We start from the raw sequence: 27,996 nt of genomic DNA, 5'->3' as shown, positions 1-27,996 counted from the left end.
GGGCGCGAGCAGACGCAGAAGAGCGTGGGGTGGCTGGCTAGCAGTCCAGTGGCCTCAACTCAGAGAGTGCGCGGTCGTTTGGGGCCGATCGCTCGTCAGCGCCCGGCCCGAGGCGCGCGCCGGCGGCCATGGCGCACCGGTGCCTGCTGCTGTGGGGCCGGGGCGCCTGCCGGCCCCGCGGGCTGCCCCCGATGCTCGTGCCTGGCGGCCGCGCGGGCCCCACCGAACGGCTCTGCCTGCGGACGGTGAGTCCGGTGCCCCTGGCCCGCTTCCGGCCGGCGACCCGCTTCCGGCCCGGCGCCGGGAGTCAAGGTCACGGGCCCTGCTCTCGCCGTGGGTCCCCGGCCCGGTTGGAGACGGACCTCGGAGCGGCGGGGCTGCCCTGGGCCCGGGAGGCCTGCGGAGCGGAGCGCGTCGGGAGCCGGCGGCGAGGGCTCGGGGGTGGGGCTGTCGCCGCCCGGCGGACACGACGCCTAATAACCGGGGTCGTTAACGGTGTACCCCCCAGAGGGTCTCTGCTTTGCCGTCGTCAGGGCCGGGCTCCCAGAGCCGATGTCGGCTGTGCCCGCGGCGGACCCGCCTCAGGCAGGTTGACCACGACCGCGCACGGAGCCCCGGGGGTGGTGGGCGAGGCCTGGGGTCAGTCGCCAGATGCCCTGGAGGAAGTGTTCTCAGTCTTTCCACAGATAGGGCAGTGATAGCACCTACATTCCTGATGTTTCCTCCTCGGAGCCCCCTTGCCAGCCAGGGTTATTCGTCTTAGTCTCTTACTCAGAATGGCTGTGCACTAGGCCTTTTTTCCGTTTCTTGCATTACATCCATTTCCCCGTCTTACCTTCCTCGGATTCCTCTTTTGTCCCTTGTGAATATTGGACTCAGACATGTAATAAGCAGGTAGGGATATGCCTTGTGAGTTTGCAGGGTTTTTTGTCAGGAATCTTATCTAAAAGGCCTTTCTTTCGAGTGGCACTATAGTTTCCGTGAATCTTCGATGCTGAGGTGTAAGGAAGTCTCCTGCTTGTGTAGGTCGTTGCCACATATTCCCTGGTACTGCCCTGAAGATCTGGGTGGGGACGCCAGGGCATTACTCTGCTACCTGCAAGGGATGCTGAGAGGACAGATTTTCCTCTGCGTTTGTCCATCTGTTAAAAGTCTGTTCTCACAGTGAGGTTCCTGGGGAAAAGATTTTGATGTGTGGTCTCAGGTATAATCCTCAAAGGATTGAAACTGATGCTTCACAACTAAAAAGTACTCACATCGTCAGACGTAAAACCTAATTCTCTAAATTGGGGTCCTCTGTACTTAAATTTTGCAAATTCATAATCTTTTATATGTATTATTCTTTGAATGGGCTTAGATTAGATAGAGGAAAAAAATTTAATTGATGGTTCTTTTGTAGAAAATAATCTCATTATTAAATACAGTCACGGGGGTTATTGCTAGAGGTATTCCAGGTCAGTGCAATTTGAAAAGAGAGCCTAAAGGGGGCTGATTATTCAGCAAGCTAATAATGTTTATGGAGCACATACCGTGTACCCATTTCTGTACTTTATTGTGATACAAAGACTTGCTTAATATGGTGTTAATAAAGAACCCTTGCTCTCAAGTAGCTTTCAGAATGATTGGAAATGATAATGTAAACCTGGGTATTGCCACACAATTTTAAAGGTGCTTTTCCATATATTATCACATTTGACCCTCACAGTAGTATCCCTGGGCATTCGTCGTTTTCTCCCACTGCAGGTACATGACTGTGAGTCCCCTAATATCATGAGATATGTTGAAGATCATCATGCAAAAAATCAGATTTCCAGCTTAACCAAAATTAAAAGTTTTGACACTGTTTGCCTGGTGAACTGTGAGTCTTTCAAATCCCAGGCTAGGTGTCACTTCCCTGTGACATGCCTAGGTCCCTTAAACATGTAACCACTTCCCTCTCTGTGCCACCTCTGTACCTTTCTACTTAAGGTTTTGTATTGTTGCACGTGCGGTACCGTCCTGTAGTTGATTTGTTCCCAGGACTCTTCCTTACTCTTCTGAGTTTCTTCGAGGCAGCACTGGTTCTGGTCCCCCTGTGGGCTCCCCACTGCTTGGCAGCACCTGACCTGGAGCAGATATTCAGTGACTTGTTGCCCTGTCCAGCTTGGATAACAGGTCTTTTCAATCCACACCCATAATGGATTTGGCATTGGAAAATATTTATTCACATATGACACACTCTTATCCATTATCAGTGGTTATTTCTTGGGCCAAGTGTTCCCAGCCGTCAGGGAGGGCCCAACATAACAGAAGCTCCAAGTTCTCTCAGACCAGCATTGCTGTCTACCAAGAACCGTATCAGTGTTTCTGTCCTACTTTGCTATTAATTGTGTAATAATTTGGAATTAAATCAGCTCATTCTTTTTTGGTTTTTAGTTGATTATTTAATCCAGATATCATAAAATCCACCGTTTTCAAGTGTACTGTTCGGTGGTTTTTAGTATATTCATAAGTCTGTGCAACCATTACCACTATCTAATTCCAGAACATTTTCATCACTCAAAAAGAAGCCCTATAACCAGTAGCAGTCACGCCCCATTTCTCCCCAACCATTCCTCCAGCCCCAGGCAACTACTAATCTACAGTCTCTGTGGATTTGCCTATTTTGGACATTTCATATAAATGGAATCATGTAATATGTGACCTTTTGTGTCTGGTTTCTTTAACTTAGCATAATGTTTTCAAGGTTTCATGGTAGCATGTATCAGTACTTCATTCCTTTTTTATGGCTGAATAAAATTCCATTGTGTGCATATACCACATTTTTGTCATCATCAGTTGATGGACATTTGGGTTGTTTCTACTTTTTGGCTATTATGAATAATGCTACTATGAACATTCATGTACGAGGTATTGTGTGGACGTATGTTTTCAATTTTCTTGAGTAGGAGTGGATTTGCTGGATCATGGGGTAACTGAACTCTATGTTTAACATTTTGAGAATGCCAAACTTTCCCAAAGTGGCTGTACCCATCACCCCAGCAGTGCACAAGGGTTCCAATTTCTGCAGATCCTCACCAACACTTGTTATTGTCTCTCTTTTTTATTATGGCCACACTTGTGGATGTGAAGTGATTTTATATGGTTTTGTGGTATTTTATTTTTCTCATCAGACCATAAAGGAGGCAAGTTAGGATGGATACTAATGCGGATGAACTTCACTTTAAACATTCTCACCTGTGTGTAAAAGCTTGTCCTAAAAAATGGTGGTGAATTTTCACTTTTCAAAAGGATAGAATTACTTGAACTTTTCCACTGCCAAATTTGGATATAGCCCCTCAGTGGACCTTGCCATTGATTGCTTTTAATTGTGCACCTAAATTTAATAAGGAGCTTGTTCAGTTTGTTTACATTATACTCTGACTTATATAGGTAGTGTTTACAAACAGTTTTTAGCAACATGTTATTTAAAGCAGAGATATATCTGTAAAGGGACTTGTCAGGATGACAGTATATCAAATACCTTTAGCAAATGTTACTAGTACAAGGACTATCAGTGACATTGGACCATAACTTTCTTGTCTTTGAACACAGATAAATTTAGTATTGTGTTCACAAGCAGCATTATTCTGTAATTTCAGGTAAATGACCTTGTAGTGTGATAGACCCTGCAAGTGAGGCAGCCGATGTTCCATGTCGGAGTTTGCCTTTTGAATGCTACAAATTAAGTAAACAATGCCAGAGTGAATGTGTTGGTAGAGAATCGTAATTGGGCTGCAGCTCTTAATTAGGTATGATTTGAAGTACTCTCTTTTTCTGGGCGAAGTGTGTATCTCCTAGTTCTTGCTGGGCTAGAGCGGCCCAGGGCTGGACAACCCTAGTCCTCCCTCGGTGGGGGGGGGGCCGTTCTATGCTAGTCTGTAACTGCCTGTTGAAGGGAGAAGCATTTCATCCACTTGGTGGTATTAGGAAATGAAGCTCTTTTCATTCTTACCTTGATGTAACCTTCATGCTTTTATTTATATGTTGTGTTGCAGCTTTATCGATATGCTACAACTGAAGCAAAAACCAGCAGAAGTTCTCTTCTGACAGATGTGATTGCTGCTTATCAGAGATTCTGTTCTCGGCCTCCAAAAGGTAAACATTCAGATGTGACTGTGACGGTGGACAGTCTATGACAGAGACTCGCTGTCAGCGGATGTTGACAGGGCAGGTGCAGAGGCGTTGTTTCCGTTGATTCCTAAGTCATGTCTCCTCTTATAACCCACCCCACCTCCTCCTGTGTGATTGCAGTGATGACAGTGTGTCACCTTCAAATGTGGCACCTTTGTCGGTAATGAGGTGGGCAGGCCAGTGAGGCCTTTTCCTCTGATTCCTCGGGGTTGTGAGCTGTATTATCTAGACTTTGATTTACTCCCTACACAAGCAATGTTAAACTTCTAGCTTGTGCTTTTTAGTGATGAATCAGCTGCTTTAAAAACAAAGAGCACGGGCTTCCCTGGTGGCACAGTGGTTGAGAATTTGCCTGCCAATGCAGGGGACACGGGTTCGAGCCCTGGTCTGGGAGGATCCCACATGCTGCGGAGCAACTAGGCCCGTGAGCCACAACTACTGAGCCTGCGCGTCTGGAGCCTGTGCTTCGCAACAAGAGAGGCCGTGATAATGAGAGGCCCGCGCACTGCGATGAAGAGTGGACCCCACTTGCCACAACTAGAGAAAGGCCTCGCACAGAAACGAAGACCCAACACAGCAAAAATTAATTAATTAATAAACTCCTACCCCCAACATCTTCTTTAAAAAACAAAACAAAACAAAGAGCACGTACACAAAACTTGATGAATTTAGTTTGAAGATATGTATTTTTTTCCTTTTCTAACAGGATTTGAAAAATACTTTCCCAATGGGAAAAATGGAAAAAAAACTAGTGAACCTAAAGAAGTTATGGGAGAAAAAAAAGGTACCTTTTCAAAAGATTATATTTGAACTTACTGTTTTCCCCTAATATGTGATGTTGCTGATAGTTTTCACTGAACAAAGAAAATCTTAAGTCAGTTCTGAAACTGTAGTCTAGGAGCACATATAAAATTCTGTTTCATTTTATCTTAATTTTCTGCTCATATTTCTTGTCATTTTTCAAATTGAATTAGTTGAAGGTTACCTTAGAGATATTGGCTGGTCAGTGTCAGTCATATCTAACTGCATATTTAGTAAGTACATTTGGCACATGTTATCAATACATGCAATTTACTTGACGTGTATTGTGAGTGCAGTGTTTTTCAAGTTGTTCCTCGGAGGCTTATCTTCCCTTAGCGACTCAGAGAGGGTTTGTCAGAGCCAGTGGCTTGGGGGCCTGTGTGTGGCCCTGCTCCCCTTTCACGTGTGATAGCACTTAGCACAGTGCCCGGCACGTGCTGGCATTCAGCTGGCATCGTTTCCTTCTAGGGAAATATAAGGAAAAATAAAATACAGCCTTTGTTTTTAAGTGAACTTGGGTCTCGGAGGGACAAATACATGCTAAGAGAATGTGGAGCATGAAAGCCAGGCCAGAGCCGAGGAAGGACCAGTGCTGTGTGGGCTGATGGAGCGCTGGTGACCGGGCGTCTACCTGTTGACCTTGGTTTGGGGCTGATTAATGGTGATTGGTCCACTTTTTAAATATAACCTATTGGGTACCTTTTGCATATATGTTACTTTGTCCTGGAGTACATGGGACATCGTTCAACAACTTTAGAAATGTGCCTCCTCTTTATTTCCCAGGCCTGGGCCTCTTAGGGGTGGGCTTGCCTCTCTGAGACCCTGCCTTACTTGAGGTAGGGGTGCGGGAGCTCCCTGTGTGCATCTCGGAGGGGTGAGCACGACAGGAAGCCCAGGCCATGAGGCCCTGCAGGTGACTGGGTGCTGAGGCCTCCTGGCCTGCACAGTGAGGGGGTGGCTTCCCAGGAGTTGAAGATGTCAGAACAGTATTTGTGGATCTTTGAAAGGATGGAGAAGTGGGGGGAAGGGAAAGTATTAGTGACTGTATTAGTTTCCTAGGGCTGCCAGAACAAAGTTCCACAACTGGGTGTCAGAAGCAACAGTATGTCTCAGTTATGGAGGCTGGATGTCCAAGATAAGTGTGTCGGCAGGCGGCAGGGTTGTTTTCTTCTGAGGGTCGTGAGGGAAAGGTCTGTTTCAGGCCTTCTCCTTGGCTTGTAGACGGCCATCTTCTGCCTGGGTCTCTTCATATCGCCTTTTTTCTATGCATGTCTGTGTCCAAATGTCCCCTTTTTATAAGAACATTAATCATATTGGATTAGGACTCACACATGTGACCTCATTTCAACTTGTGTATTTTGGTGAAGACCCTAAGATCACTGGGGAGTAGGACTCCAGCAAATGAGTTTGGAGGACACAGTTCAACTCATGACAGTGACTAATTTCAGATTCTTACCAACAGATTTTATGGGGATGAAGTGGGTTTGTTGTTGGTAGTGGTGGTTTTGTTTTTGGCCAGTTATCAAAATCATGTCTTTCCTGCAGAGACTGTTAACAGTATTCACTTCAGGGCTTGGGGCAGGGCAGGGGCACCTACTTTTTACCTTCAGGTGGGAACTCAGGAGCGCGCTCATGTGCACTCAGATCCCAGCTCTGTCACTTGTTCACTGTCACTGAGCACTTCACCAGGTGATCAGCAGGCACGTCAGCCCCTTTCTTATCTGTAAGATGGGCAGAGTCATGTGTCTACTGGTCCTTGAGTAAGTGTGCAGCTCGTGAGACCCTGCGTGTGAAGCGCCAGGAGCCTCCCTGAGGGCTACCCCTCTCTCTCTTAGTCTCAGGCTTCCTCATAGCACTTTGTTTAGTAACTGATCAGTTGCCATGTGTTTTGCAATAAAACTTTATTAAACGGTATTAATGAAAACATTGCTGTACACACTCTCTGTCTGTGAACAGAACCGAAGCCAGCGGCTGCCCCGCGTCCTTCTGGAGGAGGAGTTGGTGGTGGTGGAAAACGAGGTGGGAAGAAAGACGATTCTCATTGGTGGTCCAGGTTCCAGAAGGTTTGATTCCACACTGTGTGGTTGACGTTGGGGCTCTGGGGTGGCATTCATGGCATTGGAAGGGATTTGCATCCAGCACAATATAGACCGTGTTGTTACATTGCATGCTTCACAGAAATGTCTCCTTCCTTGCCCAGGGTGACATTCCATGGGATGACAAGGAATTCAGGATGTACTTTCTTTGGACCGCCCTGTTTTGGGGAGGAGTCCTGTTTTACTTCCTGTTCAAGAGCTCCGGGAGAGAAATCACATGGAAGGACTTTGTCAATAACTACCTCTCCAAAGGAGTAGTGAGTATTGTGTGGGCCTGCAGGCTGCAGGGGTTCAAAGGGTGGGGTTCAGATGAGGCCAATAAAATGATAAACAGCCACCAAGTTAGCCAGGCTTGTTCGTCATCAAGTCCCGTGTTGGATTTTTCTAATGCTGGAAAGTACTGCAACCAAGGGACCTGTTTGTTTTGACCGAGCAGTCCCCAAATTTACCACGAACTCCTTTTATTTCTTTTCATGCTAGAGCCTCGCTTTGGAGCCACTGCTCCTGACTGTTGCTCTGGCGTCCCCGTCTGTTCCCATCATTCCTCTTGTGCCCTCGGGTGCCTCTCCTCCCTGCACCTTTCCCAGCCTCTCCCAGCTCCATTACACCTTCACTGATTGTAATGTCCTGTGGGCCTGGAAGGTGAATAGGTGACTCAGTGTTTACAGTGGGAACCATGGGCTCTGAGTGAAGGCCCGGGCATGAGCTCTGTGCCCCCGGGCTGGGTCTTTGCCCAGTGAGACCCTGTTTCAGCTCATTTAAGATGCTGTGGATTGTAAGGCACGTGTTATTTTACATGTTACTAAGAAAGATTGAGTGAGCCGCCAGTGAAACTGTGTAATACCATCAGTTGTCAACGTGCATCACAATGTCTGAGAGGTTAAAATATGAAAAATGCCCATCTTAGAATTGATGAAGTAAAGTGATAGTAAGAGAACAAGCATTAGGCCTGCTCTGTAACCTTGGGGAAATGATTTAAGCTCTCAATACTGGATTTTTCATCAATGAAATGAATAAAATAAAAATATTAATACTTACAAAATATGAAGAATCTAAAATTATTTTTAAAGGTTGTACAGTAAGGTGAGGATGGAAAAAATGGAAACGATTACTCAGATTTTTGAAGCAAGTGAGACTCTCACATGTGTGATTCCCAGGTGTCGTGAGGAGCCTGCTTTCTAAGAAGTGACTCCTGTCCTTCGAGTGTGGGGACAGGTCCTGGCTCTGTAGCCACTTCTCCTCCTGACCCGCTGGTTCTCTGCAGTCAGTCTACCATTGCCCCAGCAGTTTTATGCGGGGTAGAGTTCTCTAGTCAGTCCTTTCCAGATGGTGAGCCCCCATTCTGGTTCCTCCTGGAACCTTCCAGGGCTCCCTCACTTCGCATATTGGGCTCGTACCTTCCAGACTTCCTGCCAGAGCAGACTTGACAGCGGCAGGAAACAGGCCCCCCCGAAAGTGCTCCACTCCACAGTAGCCAGAGGCCTCGGGGTGAGGTGTGCAAGCGATCTTTAGAACCCTGTGTAGTTAGGAGCTTGCAGGAGAATCAAGTTTAAACCATTTTATACCCTAGAGGGGCAGAAATTTAAAAGTCTTTTAATAGCAAGTGAGGACAGTAGTGTTTTGGAGAGCGATTTTGCCCTACAGCCTAGCTGGACTCTGTTTATCTACAGGTATGTATCCCAGGGAAGTTCTTGAAGATGTGTCCAGATGGTATACACAGGAATGTTCACAGCAGCATTGTTTGTGATGGGGGAGCATTTGAAACAGTCTGAATGTCTGTGAACAGGAGAATGGACCAATAACTGGGGGTGTACTTATAAAATGGGGTACCCTGCAGAACTGACATGTCAGCAAGGAAAGACCTTACAAATACAAGGACAGAAGAAAAAAAGTTGTAGAAAAGTACATGCCAGATGAGACCATTTTTAAAGTTTAAAAACAGGCAGAAGTGAGTGTCTGTTTAGGGTTGGGTCTCTGTGGCCTGGGACCAGGCCCTGCTTTGGGGTGGCCAGCACTCGCTGCAGAGAACGGCCACCTCTGGGTGACTGGGGGCTTCAGCAGTGTTTGTGATGTTTTCTTTCTCAAGCTGGAGTGGGGAACATGGGGAATCCTTACGTTATCTTCTTTCTTTACTTTATATTCTTTTGTGTGTCTGAAATACAGGCATTTCAGATGAGCTTAAAAGAATATCTCAAGTCTTTGTGTAAATTTATGTTTGAATTTTTAACTTCTTAAAATTCCAGGTAGACAGACTGGAAGTCGTCAACAAGCGTTTTGTTCGAGTGACTTTTACACCAGGAAAAACTCCTGTTGATGGGGTAAATGATTTTATTAATTGATGTGAATTAGCTGTAAATTAACTTTTCAGATGTAAAACTGAAAAGCAAGCATTCCCTCACATTGCGGTAGCCATGTACACTGGCCGCGTCGGAGCTGGGCAGCGCAGCAACCAGGATCCTTACTAACAGTGAGGACGTGAACGTTGTGTCCGTAACGTGTGCAGGGGCTGGGCAGTGGTTTTGGTTTTGGTTTGGTTTGGTTTGGTGATCACGTTGGCTATTCATTTAGAAACCAGTGCGTGAAATCTAGTTTTCAGTATTCCAGTATCTATGATTTTTCAAGACTGAGAAAACAGTTGTTTGATTAAGAAAAAAAATGTTAAAATCTGAATTGCTTATGTCTTAAGACAGCTTTTGTCAAATCAGTTTAAGAAGCATTCTGGTCATATCTCTCCCAATTGTTTTGTGATGTTATATTATTTTAATTTCCATTTCTGTTCTTATTTAAAAAAAAACATTTGTATTTCTTGTCCAACCAGTTTGAACTGTGTTCCAGAGACCCCAGAGTGGGTTGAGGGGATTATGGGGGGAAGGGGGGAGGGGGCAGATGAGGTTCCCAGGTGATTCCCAGCCCTCCTGGACCCGACCCCCAGGCCCACTCCTAGCCCCTGGGCATCCTGCGACCTTACAGCTCCCCTAGGGCAGGCCTCTTCCAGGCTGCATCCCTTCTATCTCAGGATGCCTTCGCTTCACCATTTCGTCATCATCCTGCCTGGATGGGGCAACATTTAAGGAAAACGAGAACTGTTGGTGACCATGTCTCTGATAACGTATCAATAAATATAAGAATATCTGTAACGTCATAGGACTTTGGTATTTCAGTCATTGTTAGGAAAGTTGTTTGAATTGTCTTAATCCCCCCCCATTCTCTTTATCTTATGATGAAATGTTCATTAATAACCATGCTACTTTTTTTTTTCTCAGAACTGTTCCTCAGACTTTTAGTGCTGGGAATTAAATTGGCACTCCCTTTCAAGAGGACAGTTTGGCAGTGTATTTATCAGCAGTTTTGAAAGTACGCATACACCCAGTAATTTTGCTTCAGTAATAATCCTAGGGAAATAATTAGGGATGCATGTAAAGGTGTCTGTGCAAGGATGCACTCCAAAACATTGTTTATAGGGCAAAAAATTAGAACCATATAAACAGGCCCATTAGGCCCCTGGTCAGCAGTAGAGGCTCCTCACATCCCTCTTTAATCGCCTGCTGGGGCTCTGCTCTCAGTAGGGCCTGCTCCTCCCTGGGGAGCAGTTTTTACACTTAGTACTGGCATGCACGAGCGTTTTCGTATTGAAATTAGTACCATCTTATTATAAATTACTTTGTATCACTCCTTTATATTACAGTTAAGGTTTTATGTTGATTTCTTTTCAAAATTGTGCGTATTTCAAGATTGTAAAAGGGGTATTTTGAAACCTTGAAAAAACAACATCAAAATTGCTAATAGTGTTTATCTCTGGATATTGAGGTTATGGATGCTTTTTATTTTCATTATGTTTGTGTTTCCTTAGTTTTTTACAGAGAATATGTATTGCCTGTTTAATAAAGACTATTTCAAGCTTTCGGAAATGGGTATAAGATGTTCAGTGTCCAACTGCTTATGGCATAGTGATATTAATTGCTGTGCTGTGCTGTATAAGCACAGGCTTTGGAGTCTGACACACTTGGCCTCAGATAAGCTCTGCTCTTTACTAGCTCTATGGTCTAACCCCTCGAAGCCTCAGTTTCTTTATCTTTAAAATGGGAGTGACACTAATGCTCTTAGGGCTTAGCTCTCAAATGAGATTGTGTAGGTCAGTGGTGGTTGTCAAACCTCAGTGTGCATAGGAATCACCTGCAGAGCTGGGACCCACCCCAGAGGGTCTCACCTAGGTCTTGTCCCTAGAATTCCGTGCTGCTGGGCCTTGGTCCACCCAACTCTCTGATGTGAGGCATCATTTAGCTTGTTGCCCCATTGGTGGTGGGAGCTAAGTTGGGGAGTGTTCTGTCATTGACACATTTGGGGCCTATAACCACAGGAATCGTGTAGCTTTGTCTGTGAACAACTTACCGAGGACTATTGTTATAGAATATTATACAACTTACTTGCCGTCTTTTGTTTTTAGACACGTGGAGAGAAACACCACAGTGACGGCCCCCACTCAGTAACCCTGGTGGTGGAAGGGTTGTGGGGACATGTTGCTCTTGTCTGTGTACATGTCTCAAGTGTCTGAGGTTTACATGTTTTTTAGGCGTTTGCAGGTTAGAGGAGGAACAAAGTCTTTCGGGGCTGTGCAGTGCAGCTGATGCTTGCCGGGTGCTGGGAAGAGGGGCCAGTGTGTGGGGAAGCTCCAGAGGTGGGAGTGGTTATGTCGGAGAGCCAGTGTGGCCTGCTGGTGATTGTCGCTAGCCCTGGAGCCAGCCTGCCTGGGCTCAGAGCCACCCACTTCCTAGATGTGTAACCGTGGGCGGTGGGGTCAGCCCTGTAGTTTTGTCCTCTGTCAAACGGGGACAGTAAATGCCAGCACAGTGGGGAACCCTGCGCTGGTGGGGAGCATCGCCATTGCCTCCAGCCCTTCGGGTGTCCCTCCCTAGGGTCCCAGGAACTCCCAGGTCCAGTGACTGGAGGGTATTTCTGTCCCATTGGGTGGAGCTGCCTCCTAGCGGTCGGTGATAGCACCTCTTTCTGAGGACCCAGGGCGTCGTGGTGCACCTGGGGATGGGAACCATCCCAACACTGAGAAGTGCCATCACTGCCGCAGGCTGGTGTTTAGTTTGGGACCAGGCAGCTAAGAAGTTACTGAGAAGTGGAGAAGAGGAAAAGGATGCTTGTTTGTTTATGAAAAGGGTTGTCTTTTCAAAGAGAGTTTTCATTTTTCGAGTTTACAATTTTAGGACTGTGGAGGAATGCTGCTATAGAAATGCTTACTGGCTGAGGCTTGTCAAGGGTTCTCACTGAGTGAAGCTTAGTCACTGCATTGTTAAAACAAGTCTTGTTGTTATTGTTAATATTGTATATTTTTAATTTGTAAATTTGCAGTATTTCTGAAAAATTCTTGGAAAGTTGAACCCTTTGTGAATTGAATCCTTTGTTTCCTCTTCATTCCCCTAACAAAATTAGGATATTTTGTTTTTCTGTCCTTACAGCAGTATGTCTGGTTCAATATTGGCAGTGTGGACACCTTTGAGCGGAATCTGGAAACTTTACAGCAGGAATTGGGCATAGAAGGGGAGAATCGGGTCCCTGTGGTCTACATTGCTGAAAGTGATGGGTAAGAAGCGTGTCTGAGCACAGGAGGCTGCCTGTGCTCCCGGGGCTCACTGTGTATTCTGTCAGCAGGGGGCAGCGCATCACACTTTATATTCTCAACAGGCCTCTCAGTTTGGCCAGAGTTCTTTTCAACCATTAGTAACTTACTAGTTTGCTGGAGACTGGTTGATTTTCTACATGTTAATGTTTATCTTGATTAAGCAGTAGTTTGGGGTTAATGTCCAATGCACCGTTCTTGAGTAGGAGTTTAGCATTAAGAGCCCATTTGTGTTAAAGAGTGGCATTCCCACCTTTTAACTATCCTTTACATTTATATTTCACAGAGTTTGCAGGATTTTTAAGTAATGCTTCTTCCTCTCTGGTCAGAGCTGCTTCTTCCCTTAAAGGTTATTTGTCTTTAGAAAGGCCACTTCAGGTCTGAGTCTTTCAGGAACAGCTTGTTGATTTCAGGAGTTGCTTGTCTTTGGGCTTATTTGGGAATACATGGCCTTTGAATGCTCACACATGGACGCCCTGGTAGATCTCCTGGTGGTGACCCCATTTGCATTAAATGCAGAACGCCTACCTTGATTTAGAGTTACAAGTTTGAGAGTGAAAGTAGAAATAAAGCTTAATTTTTTTGTACATGTAAGAGAGAGGAGAAAGGGGTAGCTAGCTTGTTAATTGAGCTGATGGTCTTACTCGGCCTCAGGGACTCTCTTGAGTCTTGATGTATGTAGACCTGCAATCTACCTGCAGTATTATTAATAGATTCAGCTAGCCGCCGAGAGTATTTCACATGTGATGCAATATATCCCTTGGCCCCTGAGGTTATCATGTAATTACTTAATTTTATAGGCTGGTCCTGAAACATTACACAAAGTTTTGTTGCACCATTCCTTAAACCTTTATTGTCAGTGTGTTTATTTTTTCACTCCAGAAATAAACCAAAGGGTAAATTGTTCATGGTTTAAATGCTATAGCAGCATTTAAAATTTTATAATAGATGAAAAGTTAGAAAGCTAATCCTGGTTTTATTCTTGTTTTGTTTTTTACCTAAACCATGTACCAGGTTTTGACCTAAATTTCTTAGGGTAAGTTAAACTAAATTGCATTATGTTACCCAGTATAAGTATATGTCTGTGCCTATAGTTGTGTGGAAATTGACTTTATTAAGACAAACAGAAGGCAAAAGGCTGTAAGTCATCCCTGAGCTGCTTCCGCCAGGGCAGGCATGGGTTAGAGGGCACCCCTGCCCCTGGGTCTCTGTGAGCTTGCACGAGCCGCCCAGAGACAGCTTTCACCACTGTTGCCTTCGCAAGGATTGAATATTTGGAAGACATCTCTTCAGAATAAGTTGATGCATTCCAATAAGAGAACTGGAATTTCTACTCAGGCTAACATCAGAATCATGTTAAAATTGTTAAATGAGCAATTTGAACGAAATTTCTTTGAAATTTTGATGTAGTGATAGTAAATCACAGGTCCGTCCTGTGCATAAATGGTGGTTCTTGAGGTAGGAATAAAGCACCACTGGACAGCGTACATGTTGAGAACAGGTTTTTCTTTGGTCTTTCTGAGATTCCCCTTCAGTGATACTGACACACTAAGAGTCTCCTTGTGCCTCAGATGTACCCGGATAGCCCGGTGTTGCACAGGCAGAAACCGTGTGCAGTTACGGGGTGGCGGGTCTCTCGCAGGGCAGCCGAGCCAGGGCTGCCCGCCTGAGCGCTGCGCTGTCGTGTGGCCCCCAGCTCCTTCCTGCTGAGCATGCTGCCCACCGTGCTCATCATCACCTTCCTGCTCTACACCATCCGGAGGGGGCCGGCCGGCATCGGCCGCACGGGCCGGGGCATGGGCGGACTCTTCAGTGTCGGAGAAACCACTGCCAAGGTCCTAAAGGACGAGATAGATGTGAAGTTCAAAGATGTGGCGGGCTGCGAGGAGGCCAAGCTAGAGATAATGGAATTTGTGAATTTCCTGAAAAACCCAAAGCAGTATCAAGACCTAGGAGCAAAAATCCCAAAGGTAAAATGAATTTTCAGAAGACGGTTTTCAGCTCATTAACCCAAAAATCTTCTGAAGTATTTCTTGATCTCTGAAGTTACAATTTTATGAAGTTTGATTACTTATAAAGTAGCTCTTTTTCTCTCCTTCCTCCATCTTAACTTACTAGTCTCCATTTAACTTGCACGTCTCTTCAGGTCGGCTGTCCTGCGTGGATGTGTCTTCTTGCAGGTAGCGTGTGTTGCTGAGAAAATGTGTGTCCTCTCCCCTTGGTTTGCTTCCTTCTCCCTCCAGGGCAACTTAGACACCCCTCTCTCAGCAGCCCCCAGCACATTGCCTCTGCTGTGACCTCGCTATCCCTCTCTCAGCACCATGAGCAGGCCTGGCCTGGAACTCAGGTTCGTGGCCCAGGACTCCGTGGAGGACAGACCTCCCCCCGCCCACTGCGTGCCACGGGTAGCCTTGCCCATCTTTGTGTCCCTAAGGCCAGGCTCAGGCGTTAAGTAAATGAAGAGAAAATGTTTAACTAATTCTTCTAAAAACCCGTTAATAAAGTTTACTTTAAAGGAGTCCTTTGTAAAGGGAATCATCATTTTCTTGATTTCATGTCCTGCCTGCCTCCATGGATTAAAAGTCACATTTTATAGTTTTATAATTTGCTATACTTGCGTACCTGTTCATATCATACTTAGGCATCTCCACGACTTAAGTAATTACAGTGTTTGAGCAAACAGTATTCTTTTTAAGTTCATCATTGGTTATTAGATTTTTACTTCATTTGTGAAATTTAAAGGAAAGAAAATAAGCACAATGTAAGTTGGAAGTGTGATATTTGTGTCTCCTTGAATTATTGAAGTAAACATCAGGCAGTTTATTAGTAGATTCCCAGCTTAAGTCACCCTTTATATACTGTTAGGTCTAAAAAGCAACACTAAAAATCTTAAAAAGTAAGAGAAGTATTTCAAATTTCACATTCTTACCAAGTTTTTTTTTTTTTTTTTTTTTTTTTAAAGGAGGCAACTTTAGTGAAGAAGGCCATCAGCCCAGCTTTTATTTATTTAGTTAGTTATTTATGGCTGTGTTGGGTCTTCATTTCTGTGCGAGGCCTTTCTCTAGTTGCAGCAAGCGGGGGCCACTCTTCATCGCGGTGTGCGGGCCTCTCACTATCGTGACCTCTCTTGTTGCGGAGCACAGGCTCCAGACGCGCAGGCTCAGTAGTTGTGGCTCACGGGCCCAGTTGCTCCACGGCATATGGGATCTTCCCAGACCAGGGCTCGAACCCGGGTCCCCTGCATTGGCAGGCAGATTCTCAACCACTGCGCCACCAGGGAAGCCCCCCCCCAAGTTTTTTAAAACAGTATAGTCTCTAATAGTCTTTTCCTTTCTCTTCTCACTAATATAATTACTTTCTCTATGTTTCTCTAATATTTCTAATATATTTCTCTATATTTCTCATATAATTTTTTTCTTCTTACTAATATAATCTTACTAATATTCTTACTAATATAATTACTATCATTGTTCACATGTTTAAGAAATATTTAGTGTATATCACTAAAATTTGTAGGCAGATTTATACTTTGGAATTATTTATGGATATGTAATTTATTTCTCTGAAATTCTAGTCAACTGTACTTTCTCTTTTTTGTATCTGAAGGGTGCCATTCTCACCGGTCCTCCAGGCACTGGGAAGACACTGCTGGCGAAGGCCACAGCCGGAGAAGCCAACGTCCCTTTCATCACCGTTAGTGGATCTGAGTTCTTGGAGATGTTTGTCGGTGTGGGTCCAGCTAGAGTAAGTCTCACCTCACACTGTATTAACTCAGCAGGTCAGAAGGTGGGCGCAGGGCCCCCGCTGCCATGGTCTGAGGGTGGGGCAACAGCTGGCTGGGCTCGGGAGGTTCATGCCTCTGCTGTGTGTACACGTTGCTGGGTCTTTGAGTAAGTGTCTGCTGTTACTGCCTGCCTCAGGCGTGAAGGGAGCCCAGGGTGGTTGGACTTGTAAACTGAATACAAACTTTACAACTCTACCTGTTACCTTTTAGTAGGATAAAGATATGTAGTGTCAGTTTGCTGGTGTTCGTGCTTCTTACATAACAATAACTGATGAGCTTTTAGAAATAATATTTGCTCACCTTACATAAGTTCCCCACCATTTGCCATGTGACTTCTTTGCTGCTTGTAACTTTTTAAATTTGTACTGTACAGTGAGTGACACAGGATGGCTTTCCTGGGGGACAGGAAGCTTGATGTCTGTTTTATTGGGAGGATAGCACTCACTTGTCAAGTGACTCCAGTGCTTACATTTTCATCCAGGTCCGTGACTTATTTGCCCTTGCTCGGAAGAATGCCCCTTGCATCCTCTTCATTGATGAAATAGATGCCGTGGGAAGGAAGAGAGGAAGGGGCAACTTCGGGGGGCAGAGTGAGCAGGAGAATACCCTCAACCAGCTGCTGGTGGAAATGGATGGTGAATGTTCAAGTCTTTTGTGTTTTGAACTGCACTTTCTAATTGTTCTTCATGTTTCTAAAATGAGAGTCCTGTGCTGATACAGAGAGCAAAGAGAGATTCTCTAAAATAAATAAGCCCTATCGAAGGGCTCTTTTATTCCAGTACAGGTAATAGCAAAATAGTCTTGCCTGGCAGCCTGCTGTAACTTAATACTGGTGTTAAGATAGCATTTGTACCTGGTGCCAAATAAGAGAAAAACTGGTGAAATGCTTCACTAAAGAATCATAATCTCATTCTCAAACCATTTATGATTCTGAAGGATCAGGAAAATCCATGCGTTAGCAAGTGCGAATTTGGCAGATTTTGAGCGGGTCTGCGTTCCTGGGCCGGGTATGGGAGCCAGACTGAGGAGGTGGGGCTGCTCCTCGGCTCTGCGGACCCCCGTGCACAGCAGAAACTACCCTGGGGGAACAGGCCAGGCTCCTTCAGCGCCAGGGTCCTGGGGGTGACGGCTCTGTGGCCACGGCATTGCTGTTTGAGAAATGGCCAGTCAGACGAGCAGGCTGAGCCTGCAGAAGAGGTTGGAGGTGGGGTGGTGCCTGCCTTCAGATACGTAGTGAGTGGTCCCTTTGGCCCAGGGAGTTCAGACACTTCCTTTGCAAATTTAACCTTACTGATTTTTTAAAACTTTCTAAAGTTGACAACGTAATCTACATTTCTAGTTACATAAATTTAAATCTTTGGTAATTTGTCTTTAGTAGTTGATCCTTAAATCTTTAAGTCTTGTACTGTATATGACTTAATCATTAAGGACAAGATGAATAGTAAGAAAAATCATTAAGTTTGTGACTTAAAAAATCACTAGATAATAAATAGAAAACTAAAGTGGTGTGTCTCGTGCTCATGCGTTCTGGACAGGCATGCTGTCACCTTCCTCCTCACGGCGTTTAACAATGGTGATGCCTTTGTTCTATTTCCAGGCTTTAACACAACGACCAACGTGGTCATTTTGGCGGGCACCAACCGACCAGATATCCTGGACCCTGCGCTGATGAGGCCGGGGCGCTTCGACAGGCAGATCTTTATCGGTGAGATGGTTTTCCCTGGATTCAGGCCAGTTCTTGTGAGGAGGGGTGCAACTGTTTCACTATGGTTTTTTTTTCCTTAAAAATAATTTCTCAAGGACCCCCGGACATAAAAGGAAGAGCCTCTATTTTCAAAGTTCACCTCCGACCACTGAAACTGGACAGCACCCTGGAAAAGGAGAAGCTGGCAAGAAGACTCGCATCCTTGACCCCGGGGTTTTCAGGTGGGTGAGCACGACCTGCTGTTGTGTCTACAGGATGTGACCCTTCCTTTCTTGTTCCCTCTCTCCCTTCTTCCAAACTTAACATGAAATAGAAGGGACCATCTATCTACAGCCTGAGAAGGTTATATACACGGGCACAGGCACCTTCAATGTCCCAGGAGCCTGACTTTTTAATATTTTTTGTTGAGCACATACATTGTGTTATGGCCTATTTGCATCCCTATATACTTTCTCTGTAAAGGTAGTTTACAGAGACCTAAGGATCTAGAAAGCTTTCGGCAAGTTTCTCATGTTTAACTTTCGTTGTTTAACTGAATGCATTAGGTCATTTTAATGCCTATGTATTTCATTATATTTCAGCAGATTGCCCAATATCCGCTTAAGTCACTTTCCCAACAGAGATGGTGGAACTAAGTTGATGGGCATTTTTAAGTGCTGTCTTAGTTTGCTGTCATTGCACAGTCTCTAAAGGTGGAGGACTGCCTGTGGGCATCTGTCTACTACTGACACTTGCAGCGCGCATTTCAGGGGCCGGGTTGTGCCAGGCAGGACTGAGTGCTACTGCCTGCTGCTGGTGGACGGTTGGCCCGGGTTCCCTTCTTCACAATGTGTGACCAATGAGCTCAGGTGTATTTGGCAGGTGAGCCGTTGTGTGTGTCCCTTTCACAGGAGCCGATGTTGCCAACGTCTGCAATGAAGCTGCTTTGATCGCTGCGAGACACCTTTCAGATTCCATAAATCAGAAACACTTCGAACAAGCAATTGAACGAGTAATTGGCGGTAAGGCAGCTGGTGGGACCCACGACCAAGGGCGGATGGCGTGAGTTTGAGGCCAGGGAATGTATCTGCCCAGGCCTGGGGCTCAACGGCACCCTGTCGGATGGGTCTGAGAACGCCACCCTCATGCTGCACGGGCGGCAAGCCAGGGAGGTGTCCTCCCCTGAATTATAGCAATCTAGTTTTTCTAAAACACAACCTCCCTGTTTCCAAAAATTTCATCGCATGAGTTAAATGTGCTCTAAGCTAGATATAGGTGATGGATGAACAGCTGTAATAACTGTTTGACCGGGAAATGCTCACCTGTCAAGCAGGGTTGGCCAGTAATGTGTTTTCCTTGCTTTCTAGAGAGCTTATAGTTAATACTGTTAAAAAGATAACTAGCAGTTCGAGAACTTGGGCATTCAGAGGAGGGAATGGCACAGCCCTGTGCTCCAGACATAGACACGCAGTTCTCATGCCCCCAAAACACAAGAACCCCCGGCTTGTCACAGGATTTCCCTGTGACAAGGAATGGCCAGGCAGGCTCCACGGAAGAGCGGGGTTTAAACTGGGGTCAGGAGGAGGGGATGTGGTGTGAACGAGGGTGAGCAGAGGAGCAGTCCCTCAGGGAGGGAGGTGAGTTGCTCAGACTCCTTCCTGCGGGAGGGAAGACAAAGTGGAGAGAGGTGTTGAAGCCTAGATTTTAGCAAGCCTTGAGTGTTAAGCTTAAGAGCTTTTTTTATGTTGTTTTATGGCCAGTATTGTACTAACACAAGTTTTCCTGAGCCACTGAGTAACGGGATAGTCAGTGATAGTTCAGGAAGATGCATCTTTGAAGAAGGGGTGCATCTGGAGGCAGAGCCCCTACTGGTCCTTAATGTGCGGTAGCGGATGTGAGCGTGGGAGCCCCATGGCCACAGGTGGGAAGGGTGTCCTCGGGGCCGCTGGTTTGGTGGGCTCACCCACAGGTGAGCCGGGGTGGGATGTCCCCGTGGGGTCCTGCGCATGGCCGTGGTTCCCGTGGTGCGGGGTGGGTGAGGGCACGGGCCACACAGCCAACAGCCGAGGGGGAAACGGCTGTCAGCAGAGTTTCCGAAGCTTGTTTTGTGCCACAGGCCTGGCAGGCTCATTAGCAGGTGAGACAAGGAGTAGGTGCCACTGCAGGGGGTCCGGCGGGGGGGAGGTGTAGTGGTGCCGACTGAGTGACTGGACCGTTTGAGATTCATTAGGGAAAAGAAAAAGTCTAAGATGACAGAGTTGTGAGTGGAATTGAAATACCTCACTGTAAACACAGGAGAAGACTATTTGTGTTCTTTTAGGTCGGGGGGGAAACGGGGGAGGGGGGGTGTTTAGTAGGAAAGTGAGTTTGTGAAAGAGGTCAGGGCGGTGGGTGGGGCAGAGCCTTGGCCCTGAGGGGCACGGACGTGCTCTTCATGCTCTTCACGCTCGGCCGCTGGGGCCAGCACACGCCCTGTGATGGGATCGCGAGCTGAGGAGGGGAAATCCTGTGACAAGCCGGGGGTTCTTGTGTTTGGGGCATGAGAACTGCGTGTCTGTGTCTGGAGCACAGGGCTGTCCACCTGCCCTCTCCCCACCCACTGGCGGCTCTGCGGCGTGTGCTTGTCCTGGGCTGAGTCCTCAGGAACACAGTTCGCCCTCTCTTCTTTTTCAGTATCCCAGACTCCGTAACGTGTTACCAGTTGAGAAATTCTCAGATGAGTACCTGGAACACGAGAAAGCTGGTGTCACCTGTGAGCTTTGTATCAGTACAGACTACAGCCCAGAGGTGCGGGCGAGCTCCGCGTCCGCCTTCATCCAGGCTGGAGCGGGGGTCCTTCAGTTCTGGCAACACGCGGGCCAGCTCAGGGGCACCTCCTCAGGGCTGCTCTGCGGCTGCGGGCTGCTGCCTCTCATGGGCCTGGCTCTCCTCCCACCCTCGTGTGCCTGCCTCCTCGGCCGGGTCCTTGTCTCTCCCTACTTGGTGATTCCCGATGCCTAGACTAGGCAGTGAGCTCTTTCCAGATGTCTTCGTTTTCTGTGAATTTTATGTGTCAAATTGACCCTAGTGCTGCATTTCTGTTTATTTCTCAAAACGAGATATGTGACTCGAGTGGGAGAGTAGGAGAAAGTGGGCCTCGGGTGGGGTAGTGAATGCATTTTGCGGTGGTTGTATATTTTGAAGTTGATGCTTTGCTTCGTTCTGCCCCTGATTGGGAGTATTCCATGGTCACAGGCAGCTTGGTCTCTGAGTCACGATTTAGATGAGACGCTGTGTGGTATCGTGTAAATCTCTTGATGTCGGTGTCACTAAAGCAGTGGGTTTTGTTTTCTGTTCTGTGTGTCAGGCTTAGAGAAAAAAACTCAGGTTCTGCAGCCCGAGGAGAAGAAGACAGTGGCATACCACGAGGCTGGCCACGCAGTTGCCGGCTGGTATCTGGAGCACGCGGACCCCCTCCTGAAGGTGAGGCAGTTGTCGTAGAACAGACGTGGCCACACTGGGCCACGTGGTAGGAACATCTGCTGATGGTGTTGGGGTGAAGGGGTCACGCAGATGGGTTATAAGGTTTGGAAAGAAAAGTGTGCAGAAGCTGGAGGGGTTCACTCTGGAAAAGCAGTTGCTACCGTGGGTCAGGCTTGGGCGTCTGGGGCTCTCTTGCCCAGGGGGTTTCCCTGACTCCACAGAGAAAAAGGCAAGCCACACACCCTGGAAATACTTGTAGTACGTGTATATGACAGAGGACGTGTACCTGGAATACATGAAGGACTCTTAAAATTCAGTGGTAGGGAAACAAGCAACGCTGTAAAATAATAGGCAAGATATATGCGCATGTACTTCCCGAGAGAAGGAATAGGAATGGGCGCTAGGCGCATGAAGATACCGGATGCCCTAAGTCACCGGGAGGTGTGGGTGGAACCCTGCAGAAGCTTCACATGTCCCGAGGTCAGTCCAGCTGGACCCCATGCCTGCGGGCGGGCACCTGACCCGGGACAGCCACCGTGGAAACGAGTTTGGCAGTTTCTCATAAAGGTGACAAATGCTTCCAATACAACCAAACGGTTCCACTCCTGTGTGTTTACCCAAGAGAAATAAAAACATGTCCATGGAATACTTTTACTGCTTTATCCGTAATAGCAATAAACCGGAAAGAGCCCCGAAGTCCCTCAAGAAGGAGTGGATGTTTGGTGTGTTTAGCCAGTGATTGCTCCACGGCCGTAGAGCTGAGTAGACTGTTAACACAGCCGGCAGTGGGGGAGGGTCTCGGGGACAGTCACACAGACCAGACACGGTGAAGTCCGTACTGTATGAGGCCATTTACGCACAGTTCTAGAAACTGCAACGCATCTGTGGGGGCGGGGGAGGGGATTTCGGGGAGAAGAGGAAGATGTTTTGTATCTTGGTTGTGGGAGGAGTCTGTTTGTCAGAACTTACTGAACTGTAACCTGTGACTGGGAGCATTGATTGTAAAAATTAAAGGAATCTACTCAATTGCAACAGGAGGACTAGAAAACTGAAGGCTGCTGGCCCCTCTGCCTCCTGGAAAGCAGGGTAGGCGGGGCCGGCGTCAAGTCTGGAGGAGTCGCCACTCAGCAGCAGCCCTGTTGTCAGGACTGAACACTTTCAGTTGAGTTTTATAAGAGACAAGAAATACTTTATAGACCTCTCAGGTGGGGTTACCCTAAGAGAAAATGCTCTCCTGGACAGGCCCTCCCACCCAGCTCCTCAAGCCGAGGCTGTGGTGCTTTCCTCTCCAGTGAGTCTCCCTGTGGCTCCACATCAGCCTCCAGTGGCCGCGTCTGTCCTCAGCGCACCATGTGTTCTCCTTGTCAGGTGTCCATCATCCCTCGGGGCAAAGGGCTGGGCTACGCGCAGTACTTACCCAAGGAGCAGTACCTCTATACCAAAGAGCAGCTCCTGGACAGGATGTGCATGACTCTGGGTGGCCGCGTGTCAGAGGAGATCTTCTTCGGGAGAATCACAACCGGCGCTCAGGACGACTTGCGAAAAGTGACTCAGAGTGCATATGCCCAGGTGAGTGTGGGCGGGGTCGTCTTGCATCCTAACCTGCACCAATGGCTCTGGAACAGCACTGCTGTTTGACTGGTCTAGGCTTTCCAGGCAAGGGTTACTTCTTAAGAGAAATCCATTTTAAAATGATCAAAACTTAGGAAAAGAAACCCTTGTTTTGAGAGTTCGGTCTTTCAAGTTTATTACTAAGAGTGTATAAAGCACATCAGTAGAGTTTACATTCAGTTACAAGCCTGTGGGACCCCACGTGGACTGCCTGGTGCCTCTCCCTTCTGGTCCTTTCTGCTGGCAGCAGCCATGCCCCTGTTTCCTTTAAGTTTATCACGGGCGCCTCCATCCCCAGACAAGGTCATTTTGCTGTCGGGGAACTTGATGTCAGTGACTTTCTTTGGGAACTCCTTTTATTCATATGTCAGCTCTTCTGGGCCTGTTACTTTCCCATACCTTTCATTTTTCTTGGGACTTCCCTGGTGGTCCAGCGGTTAAGACTCCAAGCTTCCAATGCAGGGGATGCGAGTTATATCCCTGGTCAGGGAACTAAGATCGCATGTGCCGTGCAGCACTGCCAAAAAAACCCCAAAAAAACACAATAATTTTTCTTAGGGCATTTGTTTGTTGGGGTTGTTTACTCTTGTATTCTTTCTAGTTTAATCTCCATTTTAAAAATAACTGTAATGTTTTCTTTTTTTATTTCCTGCGTTCTAGCACCTCATCTAAATTTTCTGATTCTGACTTAATGTTATTCCTTCTTATTTTCCATCACCTTCCTGATTTCGGTTAGCCTTTTCTGAAGTTGTGGGTTACAGTTTTCATCTGTATTATGGACGTCTCTCCATCCCACTTCCCTTATCTGTGTAGACATTTATTCTGCTCCTTTTTTCTCATAAAAACTTTGTAAGGGATTTTTCTGTTGCCCGCTTTCACATGAAGTTTGTTTTCCTGATCTCTTAGGAAGGAGGTGGATTAAGACAGTTTTTCTAGTTTTATGGTTTTAGAGTTTCCTGCTGTTTTCATAAACTTTTAAAAAACATGACTTCCTACTTTCTGATCTGTTCCCGCTCCCCTCTTTTATCTGCGGCTTCTCTTTTCTGGTCAGTTTGGATTTTACTTCCACAGCTTCTTCTTCATGTGGGGTTTTTGTGTGGTTAGTGTGGGGGTCTCATGGGGTGCAGGCCGGGCCCTGTGGACTCAGGGAGAATGCCAACACCCCTCGCAGGTTTCTGGAGCCTGGGCGGCGCGGGAAGAGCCTCTGGGCGGCCTGGGTGGTTCCTCCCATCTGTCGGATGCTCCTTGCCTGTCCTCACCTCCCCCCGTGCAGAGTGATTTCAAGCAGGTCTCGTCACCATTGGGGTTTGTCCCTGCCCGTTTGCCGCCTGCCTTGTAGATGTTACCTGTGGGTCTCTGATCTTGTCCTCCCAACCTCCATCTACACAGAACACCCTGGTCTATTTGGCCGACTCAAGGCTGCCGTGTTGTTGTTGCAGGTTAAAGAGTAGTACTGCAGTGAGGTGTGTGGATTTCATGTCAGTGGATTTGCTGCCATTTTATAAAAACCTGTGAGCAGAAATGGATGCCCACCCACTAGTCACGCATTCTTTTTCAGATTGTTCAGTTTGGCATGAATGAAAAGGTCGGGCAAATCTCCTTTGACCTCCCCCGTCAGGGGGACATGGTGTTGGAAAAGCCTTACAGCGAAGCCACGGCCAGACTAATAGATGACGAAGTACGAATACTTATCAACGATGCTTACAAGAGGACAGTCGCTCTTCTCACAGAAAAGAAAGCAGATGTGGAGAAGGTGGGTGCCGGCTCCACCAATGATTCTCTGCACGGTTTTGCAGAAAGAGTTGAGACTGATGGCTTGACTGGTTGGTTGGTTTGTAGATGCCTTGACTGGTTGGTTGGTTTGTAGATGCCGACGTCCCCTGTGCTTGTTAATCCCAGGCTCCTTCCTCCATCCTGATGCTGTGTCTGCTGTCTTTGTGGGGCTGGGGGGATGTGGGAAGAGCAGCAGCGGGCATGATCCCGGCTCCTGGTTCTTAGGAATGTGAGCGCAGGATTAACAAAGTCTGTTCACGACACCAGACACACAGTTGAACCTGCAGTCACCCACCAAGTACTTCCAAATGCGGAGCCCAGTGGCCTGATTGGGATTGACCACTGTTCTTCACCTCCAGAGTAAAGAGGTAGTGGAACAGCAAATGAAAGAATTAGCCAAACTAGATATGTAGGACCTTTGCTTAATTATGACCTTCCATGAACAAACATTCTTTTTATCTTCCGTTGTTGTGCCTCATTTGATAGCACTTTCAAAAGGGAGGGAGCCTTTCTAATTCAGTCGGTTTTTTACATCTGGTAAACTCTTAATTATTCAGAATCCGTGCAACCAAATGGAGAATCTTCTGTTTTTTAAATATTCCACACTCTCATGATAAAAGCACAGGTGAAAAGTCTTCTATAAAGGACTGATAGAGAAAAAAGCTTTTCTAAGATGATGCTGTCCGATCGGCAGATCTTCAGAGGAGCCCACTGTGAGCTGTGCCGGGCAGAGCCCGAGGTGCCTTTTCACAGAGCGCAGGGTAGGTGGGAGGGGCCTGCAGCAGGGGCTCCGAGGGGAGAGGGCAGAGGGCAGAGAAGGCTGACATCCACCCTGACAGCTCATCAGGCTACAGTGAACATGGGGAGGAGAGGAGGACTCGCTGTGTGGGGCCCTAGTGAGCGAGGAGGGGGTGCAGAGGGAAGGACAGGGTGTCTGGGGACTCCAGAGCTCTGCGGGAAACACAGCTCTGGATCTAGAGGCGCCCTTCATGGAGATCTCATCCGGCCCCTGTGTTTTATCGTCAGGAGTACTAAAAGAATCTGGAGTGGAAATGCTTAAAAACTCATCATTAAAGGAGCAAGCGGCAGGGACTTCCCTGGTGGTCCAGTGGTTAAGACTCCGTGCTCCCAACACAGGGGGCCTGGGTTTGATTCCTGATCGGGGAACTAGATCTCGCATGCCACAACTAAGAGTCCGCACATTATAACTAAGACCCGGTGCAGCCAAAATAAATAAATAAAAATAAATCTTTAAAGAAAAAAGATGCCAAAACTTAAAAAAAATAGAGTGGCAGCAGGGTGCCATCTCCAGGGGGACAGTCAGAGGCCAGTGCAGAGGCAGCCACAGGTGTGTTTTAACTTCCTGAAATGGTGCTGTGGTGGCAGCAGAAGTAGAAAGGCAGTGTAGCAGTGAGCGTGTCTAACGTGACCCTGTTCCCTGTCCTCCTGACACTGTCCCTCACCTCCCCACTCGTAGTTGGCAGGGGTCCCTTTTTCTGTGGCTGTGTGTCATGTCAGTCTTGTGGTTCAGCCACACAGAGACCAGAACTTCGAGATGCATATTTTCACGTTAATCTCCTGCTTCATATTGTGTCTCTGCCTCATTTGTCTTTATTTTTGTCAACCACCTTTTAAAATTTCCCTGCTTCCACCCTTTCCCCCACCCCCACCCCCAGTCACTTGCATCACTTCCTCACACTTCCTGGCAGGATTTCTTTCTGCTCTGTAAGCCAGAGGGAGCTCCTCCCCTCTTTGGAAGCAGGTGGGGCCCAGGGACACTGCGTCTGGCTCTCCTCCCCGAGGATGTCCTTCTGCGGTGTCAGGGACAGAGCTCCCCCACTAAGTCCAGGGCACAGTCACGGGCCACATGGATGTACCACACTGTGCAGCCACGCCCTTCTTGGGGACACGTGTTTTTCCAGGACTTTTGCACATCTTATTCTAAAGTGACATGACCGTGAATATCTCTTTTCAGTGGTCCTAAACTGTTTTTTGGAAGGGGGTTGACTGTAAATAGGAGGTGATGAGATTGGAGAGACGTTGCTGGGTGACTGTTTAACCACAGGTGTTCGCATTGCAGGTTGCTCTCCTCCTGTTAGAGAAAGAAGTGTTAGACAAGAACAACATGGTGGAACTCCTGGGCCCCAGACCGTTTGCAGAAAAGTCTACATATGAGGAATTTGTGGAAGGCACCGGCAGCCTGGATGAGGACACCTCGCTGCCTGAGGGCCTGAAGGACTGGAACAGGGAACGGGAGGTCTCAGAGGAGCCCTCGGGCGAGAAGGCCGCCAGCCAGGTCCAGGGTGCTGGCCCTGCATAGCCAGAGCTGCGCCTTCAGAGCTGTGCTCGGCCTCATGACACAGTGGGAAGTGGGGTGCTTCGTCCGCGGCCTCGGAAGTCACCCAGGTTGCGGGGGAGGGCACTTGCCCCAGCCTCGGGCTCTCCTGGTCTCTGTCCCCATCAGGTGGGGGTCCTCTTGCTGTCACCTGGTCTTCACTCCCACCTCCCTTCAGTCTCCCTCTGTGATGGGCTATGAAATTAGGAATATTTTCATTTGATTTAATATTTTAAAGATGGAATCCGGGTCACAAGTTGCTGTTTTGTGATGGAATGGTTTTCTACAGAGAGCTGTAACATACTTAAAAATATGAATGTATTGTGTAAATACGGCTTCTTTATGTCAAAAATAAAGTGTAAACACTGCACTTTTTTCCTCCTGAACATACAGTGTCGCTGATTATGCTGATTATGGGCTACTTCTCAGAAAACCTAACGGGAAGGAATTGAATGACGTCACTGTTAGGGTCTCAGGTTTGCGGTTCTCTTCAGCTCCCACAAGATGCTCAGGAAGTCTAGATTTGTTCATCCTGGAGGATGAACTCGGGGTGTGAAGTGTGTTGGCCCGAGTCAGTGAGCCCGTGACAGCACATCCTTACTCGGCCGACCACAACTGGGCCTTGGTCCTACGTGTGGGTCTGCAGCGGATGTATAACCACCGCTGGACTGT

At 47.2% G+C, this 27,996-nt stretch overlaps 1 protein-coding gene across 2 annotated transcripts; it reads left to right on the top strand.

The window, feature by feature from the left end:
• Window positions 1-15: 15 nt before the first annotated feature.
• AFG3L2 (AFG3 like matrix AAA peptidase subunit 2) lies at window positions 16-27,710 on the top strand. 2 transcript variants are annotated; one of them, XM_024763743.1, is made up of 17 exons: window positions 16-245; window positions 4,017-4,116; window positions 4,859-4,936; window positions 6,910-7,016; window positions 7,154-7,306; window positions 9,293-9,367; window positions 12,518-12,639; window positions 14,372-14,645; window positions 16,282-16,419; window positions 16,941-17,094; window positions 18,057-18,164; window positions 18,260-18,385; window positions 19,055-19,165; window positions 21,490-21,605; window positions 22,974-23,174; window positions 24,775-24,969; window positions 27,070-27,710. In XM_024763743.1, exons 1-17 carry the CDS (start codon window positions 129-131, stop codon window positions 27,307-27,309), a joined length of 2,415 nt encoding a protein of 804 aa, XP_024619511.1. In that variant the 5' UTR covers window positions 16-128; the 3' UTR covers window positions 27,310-27,710. The 2 variants fall into 2 exon arrangements, with proteins under 2 accessions (XP_024619511.1, XP_024619510.1); XM_024763742.1 differs by having other exon boundaries at window positions 12,515-12,639.
• Window positions 27,711-27,996: the final 286 nt, after the last annotated feature.

This window comes from Neophocaena asiaeorientalis, unplaced genomic scaffold (genome assembly GCF_003031525.2).
Source record: "Neophocaena asiaeorientalis asiaeorientalis breed wild unplaced genomic scaffold, Neophocaena_asiaeorientalis_V1.1 scaffold110, whole genome shotgun sequence".
Lineage (NCBI taxonomy): Eukaryota > Metazoa > Chordata > Mammalia > Artiodactyla > Phocoenidae > Neophocaena > Neophocaena asiaeorientalis.
The sequence above is the reverse complement of the archived record's forward strand: the minus strand, read 5'-3'. Positions and strand labels throughout refer to the sequence as shown.

Bases quoted from the DNA above. Each gene is read 5' to 3' on its own strand.
- AFG3L2 (XM_024763742.1), top strand. From the start codon at position 129: ATGGCGCACCGGTGCCTGCTGCTGTGGGGCCGGGGCGCCTGCCGGCCC. The intron at 18,386-19,054 runs GTGGGTGAGCAC...TCCCTTTCACAG, and splicing joins CTTGACCCCGGGGTTTTCAG to GAGCCGATGTTGCCAACGTC. The intron at 21,606-22,973 runs GTGAGGCAGTTG...TCTCCTTGTCAG, and splicing joins ACGCGGACCCCCTCCTGAAG to GTGTCCATCATCCCTCGGGG.